This window comes from Cynara cardunculus, assembly GCF_001531365.2.
Source record: "Cynara cardunculus var. scolymus isolate 2C chromosome LG 3, CcrdV1, whole genome shotgun sequence".
Lineage (NCBI taxonomy): Eukaryota > Viridiplantae > Streptophyta > Magnoliopsida > Asterales > Asteraceae > Cynara > Cynara cardunculus.
In genome coordinates, this window is record NC_037530.1 from 22786639 (window position 1) to 22806741 (window position 20103).

The following is a 20103-nucleotide window of genomic DNA, read 5'->3' on the forward strand; positions in this document are numbered from 1 at the left end:
AAAACTAATTAATAATTTTTAATTGATTTAGTTACCATAAATTGATATTTATGAATAATTAATATTTATTTATAATTAATAATTAATATTGATCAGAGTTATAATTGAAAAAAATGTCAAAAACCTCCTCATAAGCTACTCCAATTAGCTTATCAATAAGCTAATTTATAAACTAACATATAAGTTAATTTATATGCATCCAAGCAACAACTCAAAAAAATAAGCTAGCTTATAAGTTATTTTATAAACTAGCTTATGTTTGTCAAACAATACCTAAAAATTGTATATTGGGCACAATGCTACCTGCGTCAAATTGTACCTTGGACACATTCCTATAGCCTCTAGGACACACCTGCATTTAGATATGGATAAAAAGATTATGCCTTTCAGTCTCGGTCTTGACCAAGCCACAACGTCATCAGAGTGGAGTAGATTAGATCGTTGGTCTTTAATCAATTCAAACTTTTAGACGGAAATTGATCTTTTTTGGACTATTTGACCAGATTGTTAACTAAACAAGATTTCCCCTATACATAATTGAAACAACGTTATGTCGACCAATGTTACATGGTTGTTGTGTGCCTCTTTTCTGTCTTTATGAAAATTGATATTATGTTAAAATAAGATCTCAACAAGATTCAAAATAAAGTATGAATGCCGGGAGGCAAGATGCTAACTCAAATACTTTAATATTGTTGACTATAGATGAAAGAGTCCAAATTGAGATCGATAAAACAACTGAATATGTTTTTTTTTGGCTAACTATGAAGTTAACTAGACAAAACTTTAGTGGACTTGAGGTAACTCGAACTATTAACCACTAGGGAGTAAAGTCATGGCCTTATTGATCTCCAAATTGTCTCTAAGCCTACCAAAAACCCAATTGAACACAAAAGTTAAGAGTTGCACAACTTGATTGTAAAGAAGAGGGTTTGAACAAAACTGTGGTGGAGGTAATGAAGTAAAGGACTAGGGATGACGTTTAGGGAAGCCAATATTTAACACTTTTGCTTGATTGTGACCAATAATCTAGAAGGCATGTCATGCGGGCAACATTGGCATGCCATGACTCAAGACTTGTCACCGATGCCACATTAGCCTCGTGGCACTCCATATCTCGATGCACGATTTTTATAAGATATTATTTGATCTTTTTTTTATACATTTTTAGTGTTTTATCTAATAGTTTTAAATATATAACATAATTTAAATTGTTCAATGTCATTGACTTATTAAGTATTAGTTAAAAAATTGTGTGTGTATATATATACACACATATATGTATGTATGTATGTATGTAGAGGGAGAATCAAACGAGAAAATAGTCAAAATAAGAGAACAATAATAAACAACCAAATCACATGTGGTTTTACATGTGAGTACAGAACACGGTCAAAGCAAGGGTGAGTGACGCAAAAGTCGTGCTAATCATGTGTGACTTTACACGTGATTTTAGTGTAAAATTACACGTGATTCGACTTTTTCGTATTATCTTATTTGGTTATTGTTCTCGTATGAACATTACTCAATACAAGTATATATTATATACACGAGACATCATTTAAAAACTCTAAAATTTAACCATAATTCTCACAATCTAGTTATGAATAAGACAAAAAATAAAAATAAATTTAATATGGCAATCTCAATCGATCTAACTCACCCCGCAATCCGCATACAACATCATGCCATTGGTTGAGTTTTAATTGTTTTAGAACAAATCCTATTTGACTAAAAATTGTCTTTAATAAAAATTTAGAAATTTAAAAATCCACCAAAATTAATATTTTTTAAAGTCTTTACAAACAAAATCAAATATTGATATATTTTCATCATACCATTTTTAATTGTATGATAATTTTTTATTATTATGATGATTACATTTAAAATATACAATAATGTGTTTAATCAATTTTTATATTTAAAATTAAAAAAATAAGAATAATATATGATAGACAATTAAGTACAATAATTTTTACAAAATAAAATTTTAACTTGGATTAGATCATCAATTAATGATAAAAAAGTGAGAGTGTATTGAAGTTGAAGATTTTGTAAGTGAATGAGAAAAAAAATATTTTTTTGAAGATTATTGTTTAAATTAGATTTTACGGAATTTCATGAATTACAATTTTTTTTAAAGAAAGGCCCACTACATACGTAGATGATATGGATACTTGCTATCATAAATCACATATTTGTAATGATTTTGCTCCTAAAGTTCACGTTCTGCTCTCAAGTTTTAGAAGGAAATAAAAAAAGAAAAGAAAAGAAAGAATTTTTTTTTATCAGTGTTTTTGAGAGCGAAGCAAAAGGAAAAAAGTAAATAAAATAAAATTTCATGTTCTTGAACGGGAGAGAGAAAAAAAAGAAATATATCATTTTTACAAATATACCCTTATTCATTTTGTAGTGGAATGTAATTGATGAATAAATGTGTAATTTTATAAATATTTTTAATTGTTATAAATGTTTTTCTTTCCTCCCATGTTTGGGAGGAAAGTTTTGAGAGAAATTCCTATTTTCCTTCCTTTTCCCTTCTTTTCTTTTTCTTTTGAAAACACAATATTAAAGTTTAATGTAATTATCATGTCATTTAATAATTATTTTAAATAGATTAAGGGGTCGTTTATCAAGCACTTACCTAGTAAATGATTACGGGTAAATTTAACACTATCATTTACTTATCAGGTAAGATTTTAGTCACCAAAATGGTATATTACGCAACAATTTACCTGGTAAGCGCTTACCATGGTAAAAATCGTCGTCCTCACTTACTGGGTAAGATTCTTTGTCTCGTTCTTACCAGGTAAGATTTTTGGTGCTTACCATATTCATCTGATAAAATAATGTAACTTAATTTACTTACCCGAGTAAACGTTTGGTAGACTGCCCCTAAAAAAACACTTATAATATTTACAACATTTTTAAATAATTTTTAGTACAAAAAACATTTACACATTTTGAAGGGTGAAGATAGTTCCCATGTTCCAATTCCGGTCAACTGACGTGGCCCACCACGCCTTCCGGATAATCGGAAACCTCGGGTTTAGGTTAAAAGTTTAGTGGAGGTTTGTGTTTGTTTCTAACCTAACAGAAAAAGAAGGTCAACTCTCCCTCCTCCATTTTCAAAATATCATCGTATCATAACTTCCTATTTTCGTTCCATTTTGCAAACAACGATCTGCCTAATCGACGATCACCAAATCGGAATAAAGTCAGATCCATATTGTAGGTCCTACAGTACAAGTGAAGTGGCAAAAGATCTTCAGTTGTGTTTTGCTTTTCCAATTCATGTCATTCTGAAAAAAAAACCCAAGCATTTGTTGTTTTGAATCAGTAGCGATGGAGAGCTATTTGAATGATAATTTTGAGGTGAAGCCCAAGAACTCATCGGAGGAAGCGTTGCAGAGATGGAGGAAGCTGTGTTGGGTGGTGAAAAATCGGAAACGGCGTTTTCGGTTCACTGCTAATCTCTCCAAGCGATTCGAAGCTCGCGCTATTCAACGATCTAATCTGGTCAATGCTCTTTCTTTTTTTCAATATGTTTCATTATTTCGTGAAGTGAACTATGTTTGTTCTTTTATTATTTTGCTTCTTGTGTTGAGTTCAAAGTGAATCTAGTGAACTACAGTAATAGTAGTGTGGTTGATTACTTTGAGTTGACTGGGCTTCTCATCTCCGAAGGTCAGGTTTTGAGCATCAGGAGTCACATCACGATTTGTCGATTTCTTGACACACAAACGAAAGCTCTAGATACTCTGGCAATGGAAAAAGATCATGACTGAGCGAACTGTGTAGCGTTGGATAGAGCTCTCTTTTATGATGATCAAGTGGGACAATTCTCTACTACCACGGTTTTAAGGAGATGCCTTCTTTTAGTTGAACAACTTCATATTAGAGACATCTATGAGATAGTGAATTACTCTAGCTCTAATAAGGGTTAAACTGACACAGGCCTCAAACAAGGAGTTTTGTTCAAGAAAATGCTGCTTGTAAGTAGTAAGTACTAACTTATAACTTGTAATTAATGTGTGGAATAAAGATTGAAACCAGGAGGCATGATATCTTAGGTTTTCTGTAACATCAGGTTGCAACAGCTAATGTTGCAAACTTGATATAGGTGAACTGAGCTTTCCTGACTTGAGATGTCTATTTAAGCTGGTTGAATTATTTTGTCAAACAGAGAGGTTTAATCTATTTTTGAAACTACATATGTATACAATTGAGCATGCTCTTGCCCAAGTGATTTGAGACTTGCTTAGAGTTACCTAGATGTCTCGAGTTATTTGTGTACTTCCCAATGAATCACCGTAGATGCGTCAGTTGGACGGGAGGCAAAAAATTTATCCCCTTGGATGTGGTTGCTGTATCTTTTACAAAAATCTTTACATAATGCTTGTTTCATAGAAGGGCTGAACGGTTGCATTTAGCTGCTTTTTTATATTTCCTCTTTTTTGAAGATAATGGCTGTTTTCTATATCACCTGACCAATTTTATTCTGAAAATACTGATAACATAGACATATGATCAAGTTTGAGATCTGAGGAGCACAAGCCCCTCATGGCTGCCATCATATTTAATTCAGCTCGATGTTATCCATGCTATGTTGCTGTGGAGATATGGGTATATAACAAGGTTCCTGCTAATATAGAAATTATTTATGACTGGAAATAAATCAAAGCATGTTTGGTGATTACTAACAAAAGTATGACTTTAGCGTCATTTCATGGTGATGGCCAACAAGTTGTTCGATGCTGCTATTTGCTGAATTAACAAGTAGTTGATTATACATGTTTTGAGCATTCTAATTTAACTTCTAAAGCCAAAGATGGAAACAAATAACATTATTACTGGATATTGATGATTGATCCTTTATAGGAATATTGTCACCCCCAAAAATTAAAATTGCAATACCTAAATCAGCATACGTAGCTTTTCCAAGGATGTATTTAATGTCTTTTCTGTTGTGCAATCCAAACTGTTACCCTGACTTGAGGCGATTTCTGTTCTTGTGATGCATTCAAACTTGTAGGAGAGTCTGAGAACCTTGATGCTGGTTTCACATGCGGCAATTCAATTTCTTAATGGTATGCATCTTGACGGTGTATTGAAACTCCTCTTTGCAATTGTAGGCGTTTCGATGTTGACCTTTACCTGAATACTTCCAGGTATAACTTACAGCATACCTGAGGAAGTGAAAGCTGCAGGCTTTCAAATTGGTCCTGATGAATTAGGATCCATAGTTGAAGGCCGTAGCGTGGAGAAGCTGAAAGCTCATGATGGGGTTGAGGGCATTGTGAAAAAGATCTCCACATCGACCAATAATGGAATTTCTACTTCTGAGGATTTACTTAACCAAAGAAAAAATATATATGGAGTTAATCAATTCACTGAGAGCCCATCCAAGGGTTTCTTCGTTTACGTATGGGAAGCCCTCCAAGATACAACCCTGATGATACTTGGTTTGTGTGCCTTTGTGTCTTTGATTGTAGGCATTACAATGGAGGGGTGGCCAAAGGGTGCCCATGATGGTCTTGGGATTGTTGCAAGCATCCTGTTGGTGGTATTTGTCACTGCCACAAGTGACTATAGGCAATCTTTACAGTTCAAAGATTTGGATAAAGAGAAAAAGAAAATTACAATTCAAGTTACTAGAAATGACTGCAGACAGAAGATCTCAATATATGAGCTCCTTGTCGGTGATATTGTTCACCTTGCTGTTGGGGATCAGGTCCCTGCTGATGGACTTTTCGTTTCTGGTTTTTCCTTGTTGATAAATGAATCAAGTTTAACAGGAGAGAGTGATCCTAAAACTGTAACTGCTGAGAATCCCTTTCTCTTATCTGGAACAAAAGTTCAGAATGGTTCATGTAAGATGGTTGTTACTACTGTTGGAATGAGAACCCAATGGGGCAAGTTGATGGCAACTCTTAGTGAAGGTGGCGATGATGAGACGCCATTGCAGGTTAAACTGAATGGAGTAGCAACAATTATAGGGAAGATAGGGCTGTTTTTTGCTGTTATCACCTTTTCAGTTCTGGTGCAAGGACTGTTTGTACGCAAGATGCAGGAAGGATCCCACTGGACTTGGTCTGGAGATGATGCCCTGGAGATGCTGGAATACTTTGCTATTGCAGTTACAATTGTGGTGGTTGCAGTGCCTGAGGGACTACCTTTAGCTGTGACACTAAGCCTTGCATTTGCCATGAAGAAGATGATGAATGATCGAGCTCTTGTTCGTCATTTGGCAGCTTGCGAAACCATGGGATCTGCCACAAATATTTGTAGCGACAAGACTGGCACCCTAACTACTAACCACATGACACTTATAAAAGCTTGGATTTGTGGAGAAATCAGGGAAGTGAATGGCTCTACAGGGGTCTCAGCTTTCTGTTCTACAATTCCTGACTCTACTGTTGGAATGCTAGTTGAATCTATTTTTAACAATACCGGGGGAGAGGTGGTGAAGACTGAGAAGAACACCACTGAAATTCTTGGTACACCCACCGAGACTGCTCTTTTGGAATTTGGTCTCATGCTTAAAGGAAAACAAGTGGAGCTTCAAAAATCAAAGCTGATCAAAGTTGAGCCATTTAATTCTGAGAAGAAGCGTATGGCAGTAGTTTTAGAGCTCCCTGGAGGGTCTTTTAGGACCCACTGTAAGGGTGCTTCTGAAATAATTTTAGGTGCATGTGATAAGGTCCTGAACTCGAATGGTGAGGTTGCTCCTCTTGGTGTAGAATTAAACAATCATCTAAAAGATACCATTGAACTATTAGCCAATGAAGCTCTTCGAACTCTTTGCCTTTGCTACAAGGAATTGGGAAATGAATTCCATGCCAAAGATCCAATTCCCTTTGAGGGCTATACTTTAATCGGGATTGTGGGTATCAAGGATCCTGTCCGTCCTGGTGTAAAGGAATCTGTTGCAATTTGTCGATCCGCTGGCATTACTGTGCGTATGGTTACAGGTGACAACATACATACTGCCAAGGCAATTGCTAGAGAATGCGGGATATTAACGGATGACGGAATAGCCATTGAAGGTCCCGACTTCCGTGTAAAGACTGAGGAGGAGTTGCATGAAATTATTCCTAAAATTCAGGTGCTTCTGCATTCCTTAGTGTCATTACTTCTTTTATAGTGATTCCTGACTAAATTTAAACATTGCAATTACGCTCCTTGATTATTGCTGTAACTATGATGAGGATGGCTTCCTTGGTGAACATGTAATCCATTAATATATATGTATGCATGTATATACTTAAATATAAAACAAGGATTAGATATCCCTCTAAGTAGTATTGCTTGAAAAGAAAAAGGAAAGAGAGGCACAAAAAAGTAGGATATCAGATGCCAAAATGAGTACATGTTAGGCTGATGTTTCCTTTTCCATCTTTCCGTTTTTTGTTCATGTGGATAATGTTAAGAGTAATCGATGACTTTGTGCAATGACCAATATTTGTATCTTTCAATTCTACAAGGTGATGGCTAGATCTTCTCCAATGGATAAGCATACACTTGTGAAACAGCTGAGAACTACATTTCAGGAGGTTGTTGCTGTAACAGGAGATGGTACAAATGATGCTCCAGCACTTCATGAAGCAGATATTGGGCTTGCTATGGGAATAGCAGGGACAGAGGTAATGTTTTCGTTCTTCGAGACACTTCTCAAATGAAATACCTTTTGGTACATACATATAGTAGTGTTGTGTTTTCACCTTTGCTTATGTCACATGCTCCTATAGTTGTAGTTTTATGGAGTAGTATAGGGAACATGTTATTTGATTCAAGTGCCCATCTATGGTCTATCTTCCTTTCGGTTGGTATCCCATTAATTAAGCTCGAGGAATCAATTGGTAAAGTATTTCATGGCCTAATGTCCGGTGACGTTGTACGCTGTTACACTTCAATGTTTTTAATGTACCAAGTTTCAGTACATCTTTACTTTCTTTCCATATTGTCCGAATATATTTCTGCTATAAGTATTTTTACAATCATATAATTCTTACTTAAAAAGCTTTTCTTAACAATGGGTTAATCTTAATAAAGTAGGAAATGATTCGTCCCAGAACACAATGTCCCTACATATAAAATACTCCCTCCATCCCAAAAATGAACGTCCACAACGAAAAAGGCACTGCGTAATTATTATAGTTTTTAATCAAGTAAATGACAAATTTATCCTTAATAATAGAGGGAGTAATGAATTTCTTCTTCTCATAATCAAGGGTATAATCAGAAAGTAGACACTTACTTTTGAAGGTGAACACTTATTCTGGGACAGACTAAAATAGACACTTATTCTGGGACAAACTACAATAGACACTTATTTTGGGATGGAGGGGGTATGAAGCAAATCAGTTACACCAAATCCAACAGTTTATCATTATAACTTGTTGCATTCGAATTATTCAGGTGGCCAAAGAGAGTGCTGATGTGATCATTCTAGACGATAATTTCTCTACAATTGTGACTGTGGCCAAGTGGGGTCGCTCAGTTTATGTGAACATTCAGAAATTTGTTCAGTTTCAGCTTACTGTGAATGTTGTTGCTCTAATTGTCAACTTTTCTTCTGCATGTCTAACAGGTAAACATGCAATGATCCTATTTCTTTCTTATGTTCTGTATCCTGTTACTGACTCTTAAACATGATTTAGACAGAAGATTGCCCAATCTTCCTTGTTTTCTAACTCATTCATGTTTCCAGGAAGTGCTCCTCTTACTGCTGTACAGCTACTGTGGGTTAACATGATAATGGATACACTGGGGGCACTTGCATTAGCAACTGAACCTCCTACTGATGAATTAATGAAGCGAACTCCGGTTGGAAGGAAAGGCAACTTTATTACAAATGTTATGTGGAGGAATATCACGGGACAGTCATTATATCAGTTTGTCGTAATATGGTATCTTCAGACAAGAGGAAAGGCAGCCTTTTACCTTGACAACTCGGATGCTGATTTGGTTCTCAACACACTTATCTTCAACACGTTTGTCTTCTGTCAGGTTAGTTAAATAGACATCGCAGTTGCTTCTTCTCATCTTTTACTAGTCTCCAATGTTTCAAATTAGAAGTAGCTGACTTGAACATCTAGACTTGTTATTACCACAAACTATCAAGTGCTTAGCCTGAATGATGTCCACCCTGTCCCCATGGTAGGGTATGTTTCTTTAACTAGCTGATAAGCTAGCTGTTGACTCATAAGTTAGCTGTTAACCGATAAGCTAGTCGCGTTTGGTAAAGACTAGCTGATAAGCTAGATGACAATTTAAAATGACCTTAAACGACTTGGTAAAAAATTACCCAATTCTACCATTAAGGGTCATAATTGAAAAAAGTGAAGCCCCTGAAGCTTATAAAAAAGGCTATATGAAGGATTTCAAAATGCTAAGCTTTTTGCTTACCAAATGAGGCTTTTTAATTGTTGAGCTAACTTGTGGTTGCTAAACATGACCAACTAGTAAGACCTTGCCCCTTCCGACCTATACATAGATTAATAAAAAGTATTTTGTTATTGATTAAATATCTAAATGCCTTGCAATAAAAGACAAGTGAAAGAAACTTCTGGAGCAAAATTAATGTTGCCAAATGGCAAATAAAAGTAGATATTGAAAACTTGCTAAAAAAGAAAACATTGGATTTTTTATGACAATGCAAACAATAAACTGTTTCATTATATGGGGTGAAGGGTAAGCTTAGATTCTCAAAACTTGAACACGAACTTCAGTTTTATGACTGAGGGATAGTTGGCCACCAGTCTTTTCTGAGTCGGGCGGATAAACACTGGTCTTTTATCAGACCAAATACAGCCTGGGTTGGTAAGGTTTGTGTGTGTTCTTTAATTATTTTCATCCCTTAATTTCTGTTTTTTCTATTTTACCAAAAGCCCAGATCAAGACCGAACTTTTTTTGTACTGGACCTGTCTCAGGCCAGGCCTGACCGCTGGTCTGGATTCTGCTTTTATAGACCGGTTCAGCACATATGGTTGGTTTGTTTTTCTCAAATATAAAATATTCTTGTTGGTTGATGTTTTATTTCTGTTGTTTTGAATTTCAGGTGTTCAATGAGATCAGCTCGAGAGAAATGGAGAAGATAGACGTGTTTAAAGGAATACTGAAAAACTACGTGTTTCTGGCTGTTCTAACCTGCACGGTCATATTCCAAATCATCATCATTGAATTCCTGGGTACTTTTGCAAACACTAGTCCGCTGAGCCTTCCCCAGTGGTTTGCAAGTGTGACGATTGGTTTTATAAGCATGCCCATCGCTGCTGCCGTGAAGATGATCCCTGTCGGATCCCAATAGAAACCAAAAATGTATCTCTCCCTTATTATGTTGTGTCAAATTAAGATACAATTATTAAGAAACCAAATTTTGTAAACATTAAATTAATTATCCTAGTAAAGGTTTGGTTGATAGCTAAACTAAAATTAGGATGCCCATTTAATTCATGAGTTTGTAAGTTTTGTAATTTGAACTATAATTCAATGCTGCATTTATTTTGTTTCACCAGGTGTTCCCTGTAAATAGAGATTGGCAAAGGATCTGGGACATAAACCAGCATGGGATTCGGACCGCTCAGTAAGGGTATGTTTCGAACTGAACGGAATGAGGTAAATAGGTGAAAGAAAATTGTGCAAGGATCTAGGGTTTTAGTTTAATCGTGTGTCATGATTCTCATTTTTAAATTGCTTATTTTGGTCCCAGTTTAGTGTAGTGTGTCAAATGTGGTTACATTGGGACATGTTTTTGTTCTCTCCTATCCTGTCATGTCCAGGACACAAATCCCACACCAATTAATTAGGACTCCGGGCTTGAAACAAAACTAGCTACCGAGGTTTAAAGCAATTGTTACAAACAAGCCTCAAGTGTTAAGGGTCCTTTTTTACAAGAGGAAAGGGAAGAAGAGTATTTTTACAAAGGGAAACAAAATATAAAGGAGGAAAAATAATGTTTGATTTTCGTCTGAAATGTGGAAAGAGAAGGAAAGAAATAACAATTAAAAATATTTATAAAATTACACATCTATCTGTCAAATACAATTATAAAAATGATATATTTTCTTTCTTTTTCTCTCCTCAAGAAACGTGAAAGATTATTATTTTCATTCGTTTTCCTTCCCTAAAAAATCACAAATAATTTTATATTTCTATTCTTTCCCTCTCATTTCTTCCCAAATTCGAGAACGCTCTCGTGACACACAAATAGTGGAAATTTTGATATAAGAATGCTGCATTTTCATTTACTATAAAGATGTCGTACGATTAGGCAAATAAAAAATAAAAAGGAAAAAGTCATCAAGATGCTAATCTATCCAAAATAAAAGGATTTGAAAAGATTCCGGTGCATCTTCAAGATAGAAATAGGATATTGCAAAATATGCTCTAATACTCCCTCTCAAGTTGGAGCATGGAGATCACGAACACCCACCTTACAACGTAAGAAGCAAAAATGTTCAGCATCCAATGCTTTGGTGAAAATGTCTGCGACTTGAAGATTGGACGAAATTTGGCAAGTAGTAATGTCTTGATTTTCAACTCGGTCACAAACAAATAACAATTCATCTCCATGTGTATGGTTCACTCGCAAAGACAGGGTTCTTGGCAATGTGGCGGGTAGCTTGATTATCACAAAAATAGAGGTGTAGGACATTGTTGAGGAGCTTCAAGATCATTTAAAATCCATCATAGCCATAAGAGTTCACGAACGGTAGTGGCCATCGAACAATACTTTGCTTCGGCATATGAGTGAGAAACCAACAATTGCTTCTTCATAAGTCAAGAAACGGGAGAGCTACCGAGAGTAATAAAGTAATCCGTGTCGGAACGACGAAAGTAACCCATGCTTGAACGACGCTTGAAGGAACAACCAAGCCTATTAGCATCACAAAATGCCTCGAGTTGAAGATGTCCCTTGGTGGAGAAGAACCTTGTCCAAGTGTCATTCTTACAAATATCGCAAAACACGAATAGCAACAACCATGTGTGATTGTTTAGGACGTTCTAGGAATTGGCTAAACAAATTGAAGGAGAAAACATCATCAGGTCCCATTACAGTTGAATGAAGAAGGCAGCCTACTAACTAACGATATTGGCCTACGTCTACATCCACCCTATCATTATTTTTTCCAAATTTGAGATTTTGTTCCAATGGAAAAGGGCTAGGCTTAGCACTTTGTAGTCCAAAATATCGAGGGTATACTTGCGATGGCTTAAGACAAAACCTTTTGGTGAACGAGCTACCTCAACACCTAAGAAGTATTTCAAAGTGCCAAGATCTTTGATGCTAAACCTTTTGTCAAGATATGACTTTTTGGATTGAATTTTGACTCCATCATTTCCTGCCAAGAGAACATCATCTACATATATTAACGTGGAAATGTAAGTATTCCTACAACGAAATGAACATAAAGTGATTGGCCTTAGACTATTGAAAACCAATATAAAGTAAGGCATAGGTGAACTTGTGATACCAATTTTGAGAAGCTTGCTTTAACCCATATAAGGATTTCAAAAGTTTGCAAACTCGAGTCTCGCCTTTTTTTTTTGCAAAACCTTGAGGAATTCGCATGTAGGCGTCCTCATCTAAGTTACTATGGAGGAATGTGTTGTTCACATCTAATTGGTGAACTTCCCAAGTTTTCTTGGTTGCCACAACTAAATGCATCGAATAGTGACACGAACATTTCGAGGAACCCAATACCTTTGACTTAAGTAAATCCCTTTGCAACTAATCGTGCCTTGTATTCCCGACTTTTCCATTAGGCTTGTATATGATCTTATACACCCATTTGGAGTCAACGACTTTGTTCCCGGGTGGTAAGCGCACTAGTTGCCACGTTCCATTGGATTCTAATGCTTGAATTCTTTTTTGCATGGCTTCACACCGTTCAAGGTGCTTAACAACCCGAAGGAAGAATTTTGGTTCATCACGAGAATTGATGGTTGCTAAGAAAGCTTTCTAAGATGGAGAAAACTTATCATGACAAACAAAGTGAGATAGGGGTGTATCGTTGAAGCCCTTGGATTGGAAGTGTTTTATGTATGGTCCATAGAAGGTGGCAAATCTGTCTCATAATGTTGAAGGTGCTTGCTTGGGCTATTTACGAGTTCTTTGACTACATTGATCTTCATGTTGTTTGGCCCGATCAGAATTAGAAGGTCCAACATGTGTGTAATCATGTTCGCAATCATTTTGATTCATGTTTTCAATTGTTGGTGGGATTAATTCATCGGTGTCAGTCTACTCAAGGTCAAGCATGCCTGAATGTACACTTTATGGTTCAAAGTTTGGAACTAGGGACTGAGGGATGGTTGGATGAAAAACATTCTGAGGGGTACTTGGATTAGGCGTATAGGGTGTTTGTTACTGCTGCTACTGCGGGCCCAAACCTCGCAGCCCAGAACGCAGCCTAACAGGAAGAACAACTTGCTGTCTGGGCCAGACCCAAACGAACCTCCAAGGTTCTCATACGATTACAAGAGTGAGCCCAGCTAGAGAACGGTTAGGCAAAGAGAATAAGTCAGATGCATCATTTAGTTTAGTGGCTTTAATTTATGCATGATTTCCTTATTTTTAGAAGCATGTTTTCCATTATTTCCTGAATTCTAGCTTAGGTTTAGGTCAAACAAGTTATTTAAATTCATGTAATTGTTAGTCATTTTAAATGAAGAAAATTGCCCCAAATCTCTTCTTAAGTCTTATTTTCTTGGGAGATTAGCCATCTTGAACCGACTTACATCAATTGGTGCTTTCATTGTGTCCTCACCATGCCTCCCCGCAAAGACGTTCAGAACCTCGAAGAAACCATGGCTGCCGTGTTGGACAAGCTGGACCAACTCCTCACAGCCACCACTAGCTCCGCCGCCCAAACCGCCAAAATCCATGAAGTCCTCTCCTCCCAAATCACCAAACAAACTGAAACCACCGCCAATCTTGTTATTGCTGTGCCAAAAACTGAATCGAACACACCACCACCACCACCACCACCCGATCTAACTCCTACAAACCCACCTCCTAATAATCAACCACGCCCACCCAAAATTCTTCTCCCCAACTTCGACGGTTCCAACCCTTTGGATTGGATCTTCCAAGCAAACAACTACTTTTCATACTACGCCATTCCTATCAACCCACGTGTTCAACTAGCCATTTTTTACTTTACCGGTGATGCCCTTAGTTGGTACAAACACCTAGCTCCAAACCATCTCCTTGGCACTTGGCAAGAATTCTCTCGTGCATTGGAGCTCCGTTTTGGACCCTCATCCTATCAAAACCACCAAGCCACTCTCTTCAAACTCCACCAAACCACCACCGTTGCTGCCTATCAAACCGAATTTGAAAAGGTGAGCAATTGCGTGGTCGACTTATCACAACAGACCCTCCTTAATTGTTTCATCTCTGGTCTTCGAAACGACATCCAATCTGAATGCCCACTACACCGCTCACAATCCCTCCATCTAAACATACGATCTCGCCAAATTGATCGAAAAGAAGCTAGCCAACAACCGCTTCCGTTTCCTAGCTACTCCCTGTCAATACCCGTCCCTTCCCACCGCTACCTCTTCCACGCCACCTCTACCTTCTAACCCTACAGCAGCCAATATTCCGCCACTCCTACCGTCCCCACCCAAAACCACCCCAACTCTTCCCTTCACCCGCCTCTCCCCCGATGCGCTTCAAAAAACGCCGAGCGGAGGGTCTTTGTTTCCGCTGCCCAGAAAAATTCTTTCCCAGGCACAAATGCAACCCTCCCCAACTCTTGCTCGTTGTCGACAACGATGATCACATTGAAACCCAGACAGAAAATGACCACCCCCAACCCCCATTGACAATACACTCGAATCTCTCTCCACAACTTATAACTGCGACATTCCTCCGTCCCAATTCCTTTCTCTCTCTCCGGCAGACGTATTCGGCCTCAACTCTCCCTGCGCCTTCTGTGTCAAAGGGACCATTGACAACCACCCAGTCACCATCTTGATTGACTCGGGTAGCACCCACAACATTATTCAACCATGTCTCATCTCTCTCCTTCACATCCCCACCACTTCGATCACACCCTTTGCTGTCATGGTTGGGAGCAGCGACTCTCTCCATTGTGAGGGTTTTTACCCCGACGTCCAATTCACCGTAAAAAACACAACCTTCTCCATGCCCTCCTTCATCCTCCCGGTTGCCGGAGCCAAACTCGTTCTTGGTTTAGCTTGGCTAAGCACCCTTGGCACGGTTACGGCCAACTTCGCTATTCCGAATGACTTTCACCTACCGTGGATCACGTGTCACACTTTGTGGCGAACCACTCTCCACCCAAGTTTCTCCAAGCTCCCTTGTCGCCCTCCTCTAGAAAGACGCCGTTGCCTCGCTTTATACCATGATTGTGGACATGTCCCCCCACCAAACACCCCTCTGACAGAACCTTTAACCCACACCAACCCAAAAATCACAACCCTATTAAGCCAATTTTTGATCCCTTTAAACCCTCCTCATGGCTTACCCCCACCCCGATCTCGTGACTATAAAACCCAAAATTTTAAATATATAAAAATAATATTATATGAGTCTTTAAATATATTTTCTTTATTAAATTTATTTGAAGTGTTAAAATATTTATGTGATTAGTTGAAGGAATAATTATCGAAATCTTAAAATTAGAAATGCCCAAAATTGAAATAAAATGTTGATTTAGGTGTAAAAAATGTAAGTCTTATTAAAATAGTGAAACCAGGGGGCTGGTGATAAATGTCAAAAAGTTCAAGGGGTGAATGTCATATTTTTCAAAGATGAGGGACCTGTTTTGCTAACAGTACATGTCTGTTTGGAGAAAACGACCCATCAACCAAAAACTCGCGATTTGGTCCGATTTCGTCAACTAATAAGCCAAAACTCTTGCATATAAATATAGAGCACCGACTTAGGATCATTTTGGTTCAAATAGCTAAGAAAATAAGCAAATATTGAAAGAGAAATATGAGCTTGAAGTTTGGGTTGAAAATCTCGATTTTTCACTACCAATGCTTCCGATTTCGCTATTGGTGTTGTATTATCTCAATGGGACCGCCCTATCGCTTTTTTTAGCAAAAAGATGTGCCCACGTATACAAGCCAACTCAACCTATGTCTGGGAACTATATGTCATCACAGAAGCGGCGAAAAAATGGCACCAATACCTCATCGGTCGGAAATTTTGTATTTTTACCGACCATCATAGCATTAAGCACCTCCTCACCCAAGTGATCCAAACTCCCGAGCAGCACAAATGGGTCACAAAACTCTTGGGTTTATAAATTCGAGCTCCATTACAAACCCGGTAAAGACAACCGCGTCGTCGACGTCCTTAGTCGTATCGAAATCCACTCGATGTTAGCTCTTATGGGTCCAATAGCATCTTGGTTAGAAGACCTCCTATCATACTATGCCAATACCGAGGACGTCCAACGACTTCAAAAACAGCTCCAAGACAATCCACTCGAACAACCCGGAATTTGTTTTCGTGACGGTCTAGCCCGTATGCAAAAACGGTTAGTGATTCCCAACATCCTAAATATTTGTGACAAACTACTCGATGAGTTTCACACGTCTACCCTAGGCGGTCACTCCGGTATCGAAGCCACCACACGTTGGCTTGCGTCACATAATTTTTTGGCCAAGCATGAAAAAAGACGTCACGAACTACATTAAAGGGTGTTATGTTTGCCAAACAACCAAACCCCAAAACCACAAACCATACGGCTTACTCCAACCACTCCCCATCCCATCGAACCCATGCGAAGACATATCCATGGACTTCATCACCCAACTTCCTCCTTCAAATGGCAAAACGGCCATTTGTGTGATCGTCGACCGCTTCACAAAATACACCCATTTCATCCCATTACCAACCCGATACACCGCCCCTACCTTAGCCACACTCTTCCTACATCATATCTACCGCCTTCATGGCCTTCCCAAGACGATCATATCCGACCGCGACCCCCTTTTCCTTAACCACTTTTGGAAACAACTGTTTTCGCAACTCGGAAAACACCTTCTCCATTCAAGTGTGTACCACCTGTAAACGGATGGCCAAACGGAAGTCGTCAACCGTTGTCTTGAATCTTACCTATGCGCTTTTGTTTCCAATGAGCCCCGTTCTTGGAGTCGATACATTTACCTAGTCGAGTGTTGGTACAATACGAGTCACCATTCTTCCATTGACATGACACCTTATAAGGCCCTCTACGAAAAAGAAGTTGCTTCAATCCATTACTACACGGCTCGAGATGACAAAATGGCTTCCATCGACGATTCACTAATCGAACACCAACGACTCGTTACTCTTCTCAAAGAACCTTTTGATCGATCGAAGGCGCGAATGATTAAGTAAGCCAACAAAAATCAGATTGAAAAACACTTCAAGGTTGGTGATTTTGTTTACTTAAAGCTCCATAATTACCGTCAAACATCAGTAGAGCATCGGCCAAACCAGAAGCTTGCAAAAAGGTATTTTAGACCCTACAAAATCTTAGAAAAAATTGGGACTGTAGCATACCGACTCGAGCTGCCCCTGTCGGCTCGCATTTATCCGGTCTTCCATGTTTCTCTATTACGAGACATTATCAAACTAGCGCCAAGTGCAGACCCCCCAGTCCTCGATCTGACTGAACCTCACACCAGATTAATACCCGAAGCCATCATCAACAACCGCATTGCAACCAACGGGACTCAACAGATTCTAGTGCGCTGGAAAAACCGTCCAATTGAAGAGGACACTTGGGAATATTACGAAAGCTGTCAAAAACAATTTCCAGAATTCTTTTCCAGCCTCAAGGATGAGGTTGTTTTCGACGAAGGGGGCATTGTTACTACTGCTACTGCCGGCCCAAACCTCGCAGCCCAGAACGCAGCCCAACAGGAAGAATAACCTTCTATCCGGGCCAGACCCAAACGAACCTCCAAAGTTCCCATACCATTTCAAGAGTGAGCCCAGCAACAGAACGGTTAGGCAAAAAGTATAAGTCAGCTGCATCATTTAGTTTAGTGGCTTTAATTTCTACATGATTTCCTTATTTTTAGAAGCATGTTTCCCATTATTTCTTGAATTCTAGCTTAGGTTTAGGTCAAGCAAGTTATTCAAATTCATGTAATTGTTAGTCGTTTTAAATGAAGAAAATTGCCCCAAATCTCTTCTTAAGTCTTATTTTCTTGGGAGATTAGCCATCTCGAACCGGCTTACATCAGTGTTTCAGTATTAGTTTGAGAGGAAATATGCAGATTGCTTGAGTCAAGAGATATATTAGGTTGAGCAAAATGAGTTTGCCTAATGACTTTTGCGTAGGCAGCCTCAATGACATGTAAAAAATCCAACTTGCCTTTTTGACCGTCAAATGAAAAATTATGCTCTAAATATTTTACATCTTTGGAGGTGGTGATATTATAGGTCTATAGATCAAACACGCGATAATTTTTAGCCCAATAGCATAGCCAATAAAAACACATGGCCTCCTTTCAACAAATTGTCATTTCCTTTCTTGTTGTATCATGCCTAAACCAAACATCCAAAAATTCTCAAATGTTCGTATGATGGTGCTCGACCAAGTACGAGCTCATGTCAGGTTCTATTAATGACACTAGAAGGGAGCCTATTTATGATATAAACAACGGTTATGATGCAATCACCCCAAATTTGTATGGGTAGGCCTGACTGAAAACGGAGAGCTCGAGCTATTTCAAGTATTTGTATGTGTTTCCGTTTCACTACCCCATTCTACAATGGCGGATTAGTTCTTGATATTTTAAGAGTAATTCCACGTTCTTTATAATAATTTTTCATGTTACTCAATTCTACAATGGCGTATTTAGTCCCATTATTTGTTCGTAGCCATTTGACTTTTGCATTAAATTGGTTTTCGACCATGAGCAAAACATTGTTAAAAAATGGCCCGCTTCAGATTTTTTTTTATTAGAAACACTCGAACTCTTCAAGTAAAATCTTTAACAATGGACAAAAATTAATGGGCTCCAGATAGAGAAGCAATTTTATAGCCTCCTCAAATATCACAATGAATTAATTCGAAACAACCTCTAGTTTTTATTGATCTATGAGGAAAAGGTAAACAGGGTTTGTTTTGCTCGTAAACAAGAATCACATAATGAACTATCAGTCTCATACCAGAAAATTGCAATGTTTGTAATTTTCTGTGCCACTGTAGAATCTAGTGTCATTGCCATTGCCACACCTTCATTCTTCATGGGCTACAAACAATATAGACCATCACAATGTTTTCCCATCTAATTAGGTTCTTCGAGTATAATCCCTGTAAAACACAAAAATTAACCCGGGAAGAAGATCAATGTACAGTTCAATTCTCTTCTCAAACGATGGACTTGTACCTGAAATCAGGAATATTTTAAAACATGTTTTATCTCCAAGACATTTGGCAACTGAGTGTCACCGACACTCTTTGCAGGTATAGTATCACCATTGGGTATTTTGACCAGTAAACCAACATCAACTTTATTTTCTGCCTCCAATATGGTCGAGTCAAAAGTATAGTGGCTCTCGAATCGATCACCCATGGCCTTGTGAAGTTTATCTTACCAACCATATTCGCGGTGGGTATCGGGGTTTGAGCTGGATCATCATTACTAGGTTCCACTATGCAAGAACTGAACCAAACGATTATATTGATCCACTGATAAATTCGGAATAACGCTAAAGTTAAGCTCCACATTCGTGGTCTTAGGCGGAAGTGTTCGTTTGTTGTTGTCATTCCTACTACCATCTCTTCTTTTTGGCGGGTATCCAACTAGCTCATAATATTGCTCTTTGGTGTGGTTTGTTTTTCCATTGTGAGAACAATGCAAATCTCCTCTTCTTTGTTCATCAATATAATTTTGACCATTACGATCGCTCCTGGATCTATTGTCGTGCTTGTCCTTTTGACGTGGTGGGACTTGGTAAAACAAGACTTCTATTGAAGGTGCACGAACCGTGGATATTTGTCGTTGTCATTTATCCTCCAAAGCAAGATAAAAATCCATACCCAAACATGGGACGGGACAGGACGGGTGCTTAGGATTTAGGTTTCAAGAGTATTGTATTTTTCATCCACAGC

At 38.2% G+C, this 20103-nt stretch overlaps 1 protein-coding gene across 4 annotated transcripts; it reads left to right on the top strand.

The window, feature by feature from the left end:
* The first annotated feature begins 3081 nt into the window (after positions 1–3081).
* On the top strand, positions 3082–10516 carry LOC112510052 (calcium-transporting ATPase 1-like). Of its 4 annotated transcripts, XM_025115317.1 has the most exons (8): positions 3106–3519; positions 5036–5105; positions 5172–6825; positions 7048–7108; positions 7488–7646; positions 8422–8593; positions 8714–9012; positions 10065–10432. In XM_025115317.1, the coding sequence occupies exons 1-8, from the start codon at positions 3346–3348 to the stop codon at positions 10311–10313; spliced, it is 2838 nt and encodes a 945-aa protein (XP_024971085.1). In that variant the 5' UTR covers positions 3106–3345; the 3' UTR covers positions 10314–10432. The 4 variants fall into 4 exon arrangements, with proteins under 4 accessions (XP_024971082.1, XP_024971085.1, XP_024971083.1 ...); XM_025115314.1 differs by having other exon boundaries at positions 3082–3519; positions 5036–5090; positions 5172–7108; positions 10065–10516; XM_025115315.1 differs by having other exon boundaries at positions 5172–7108.
* The last annotated feature ends 9587 nt before the right edge of the window (positions 10517–20103 follow it).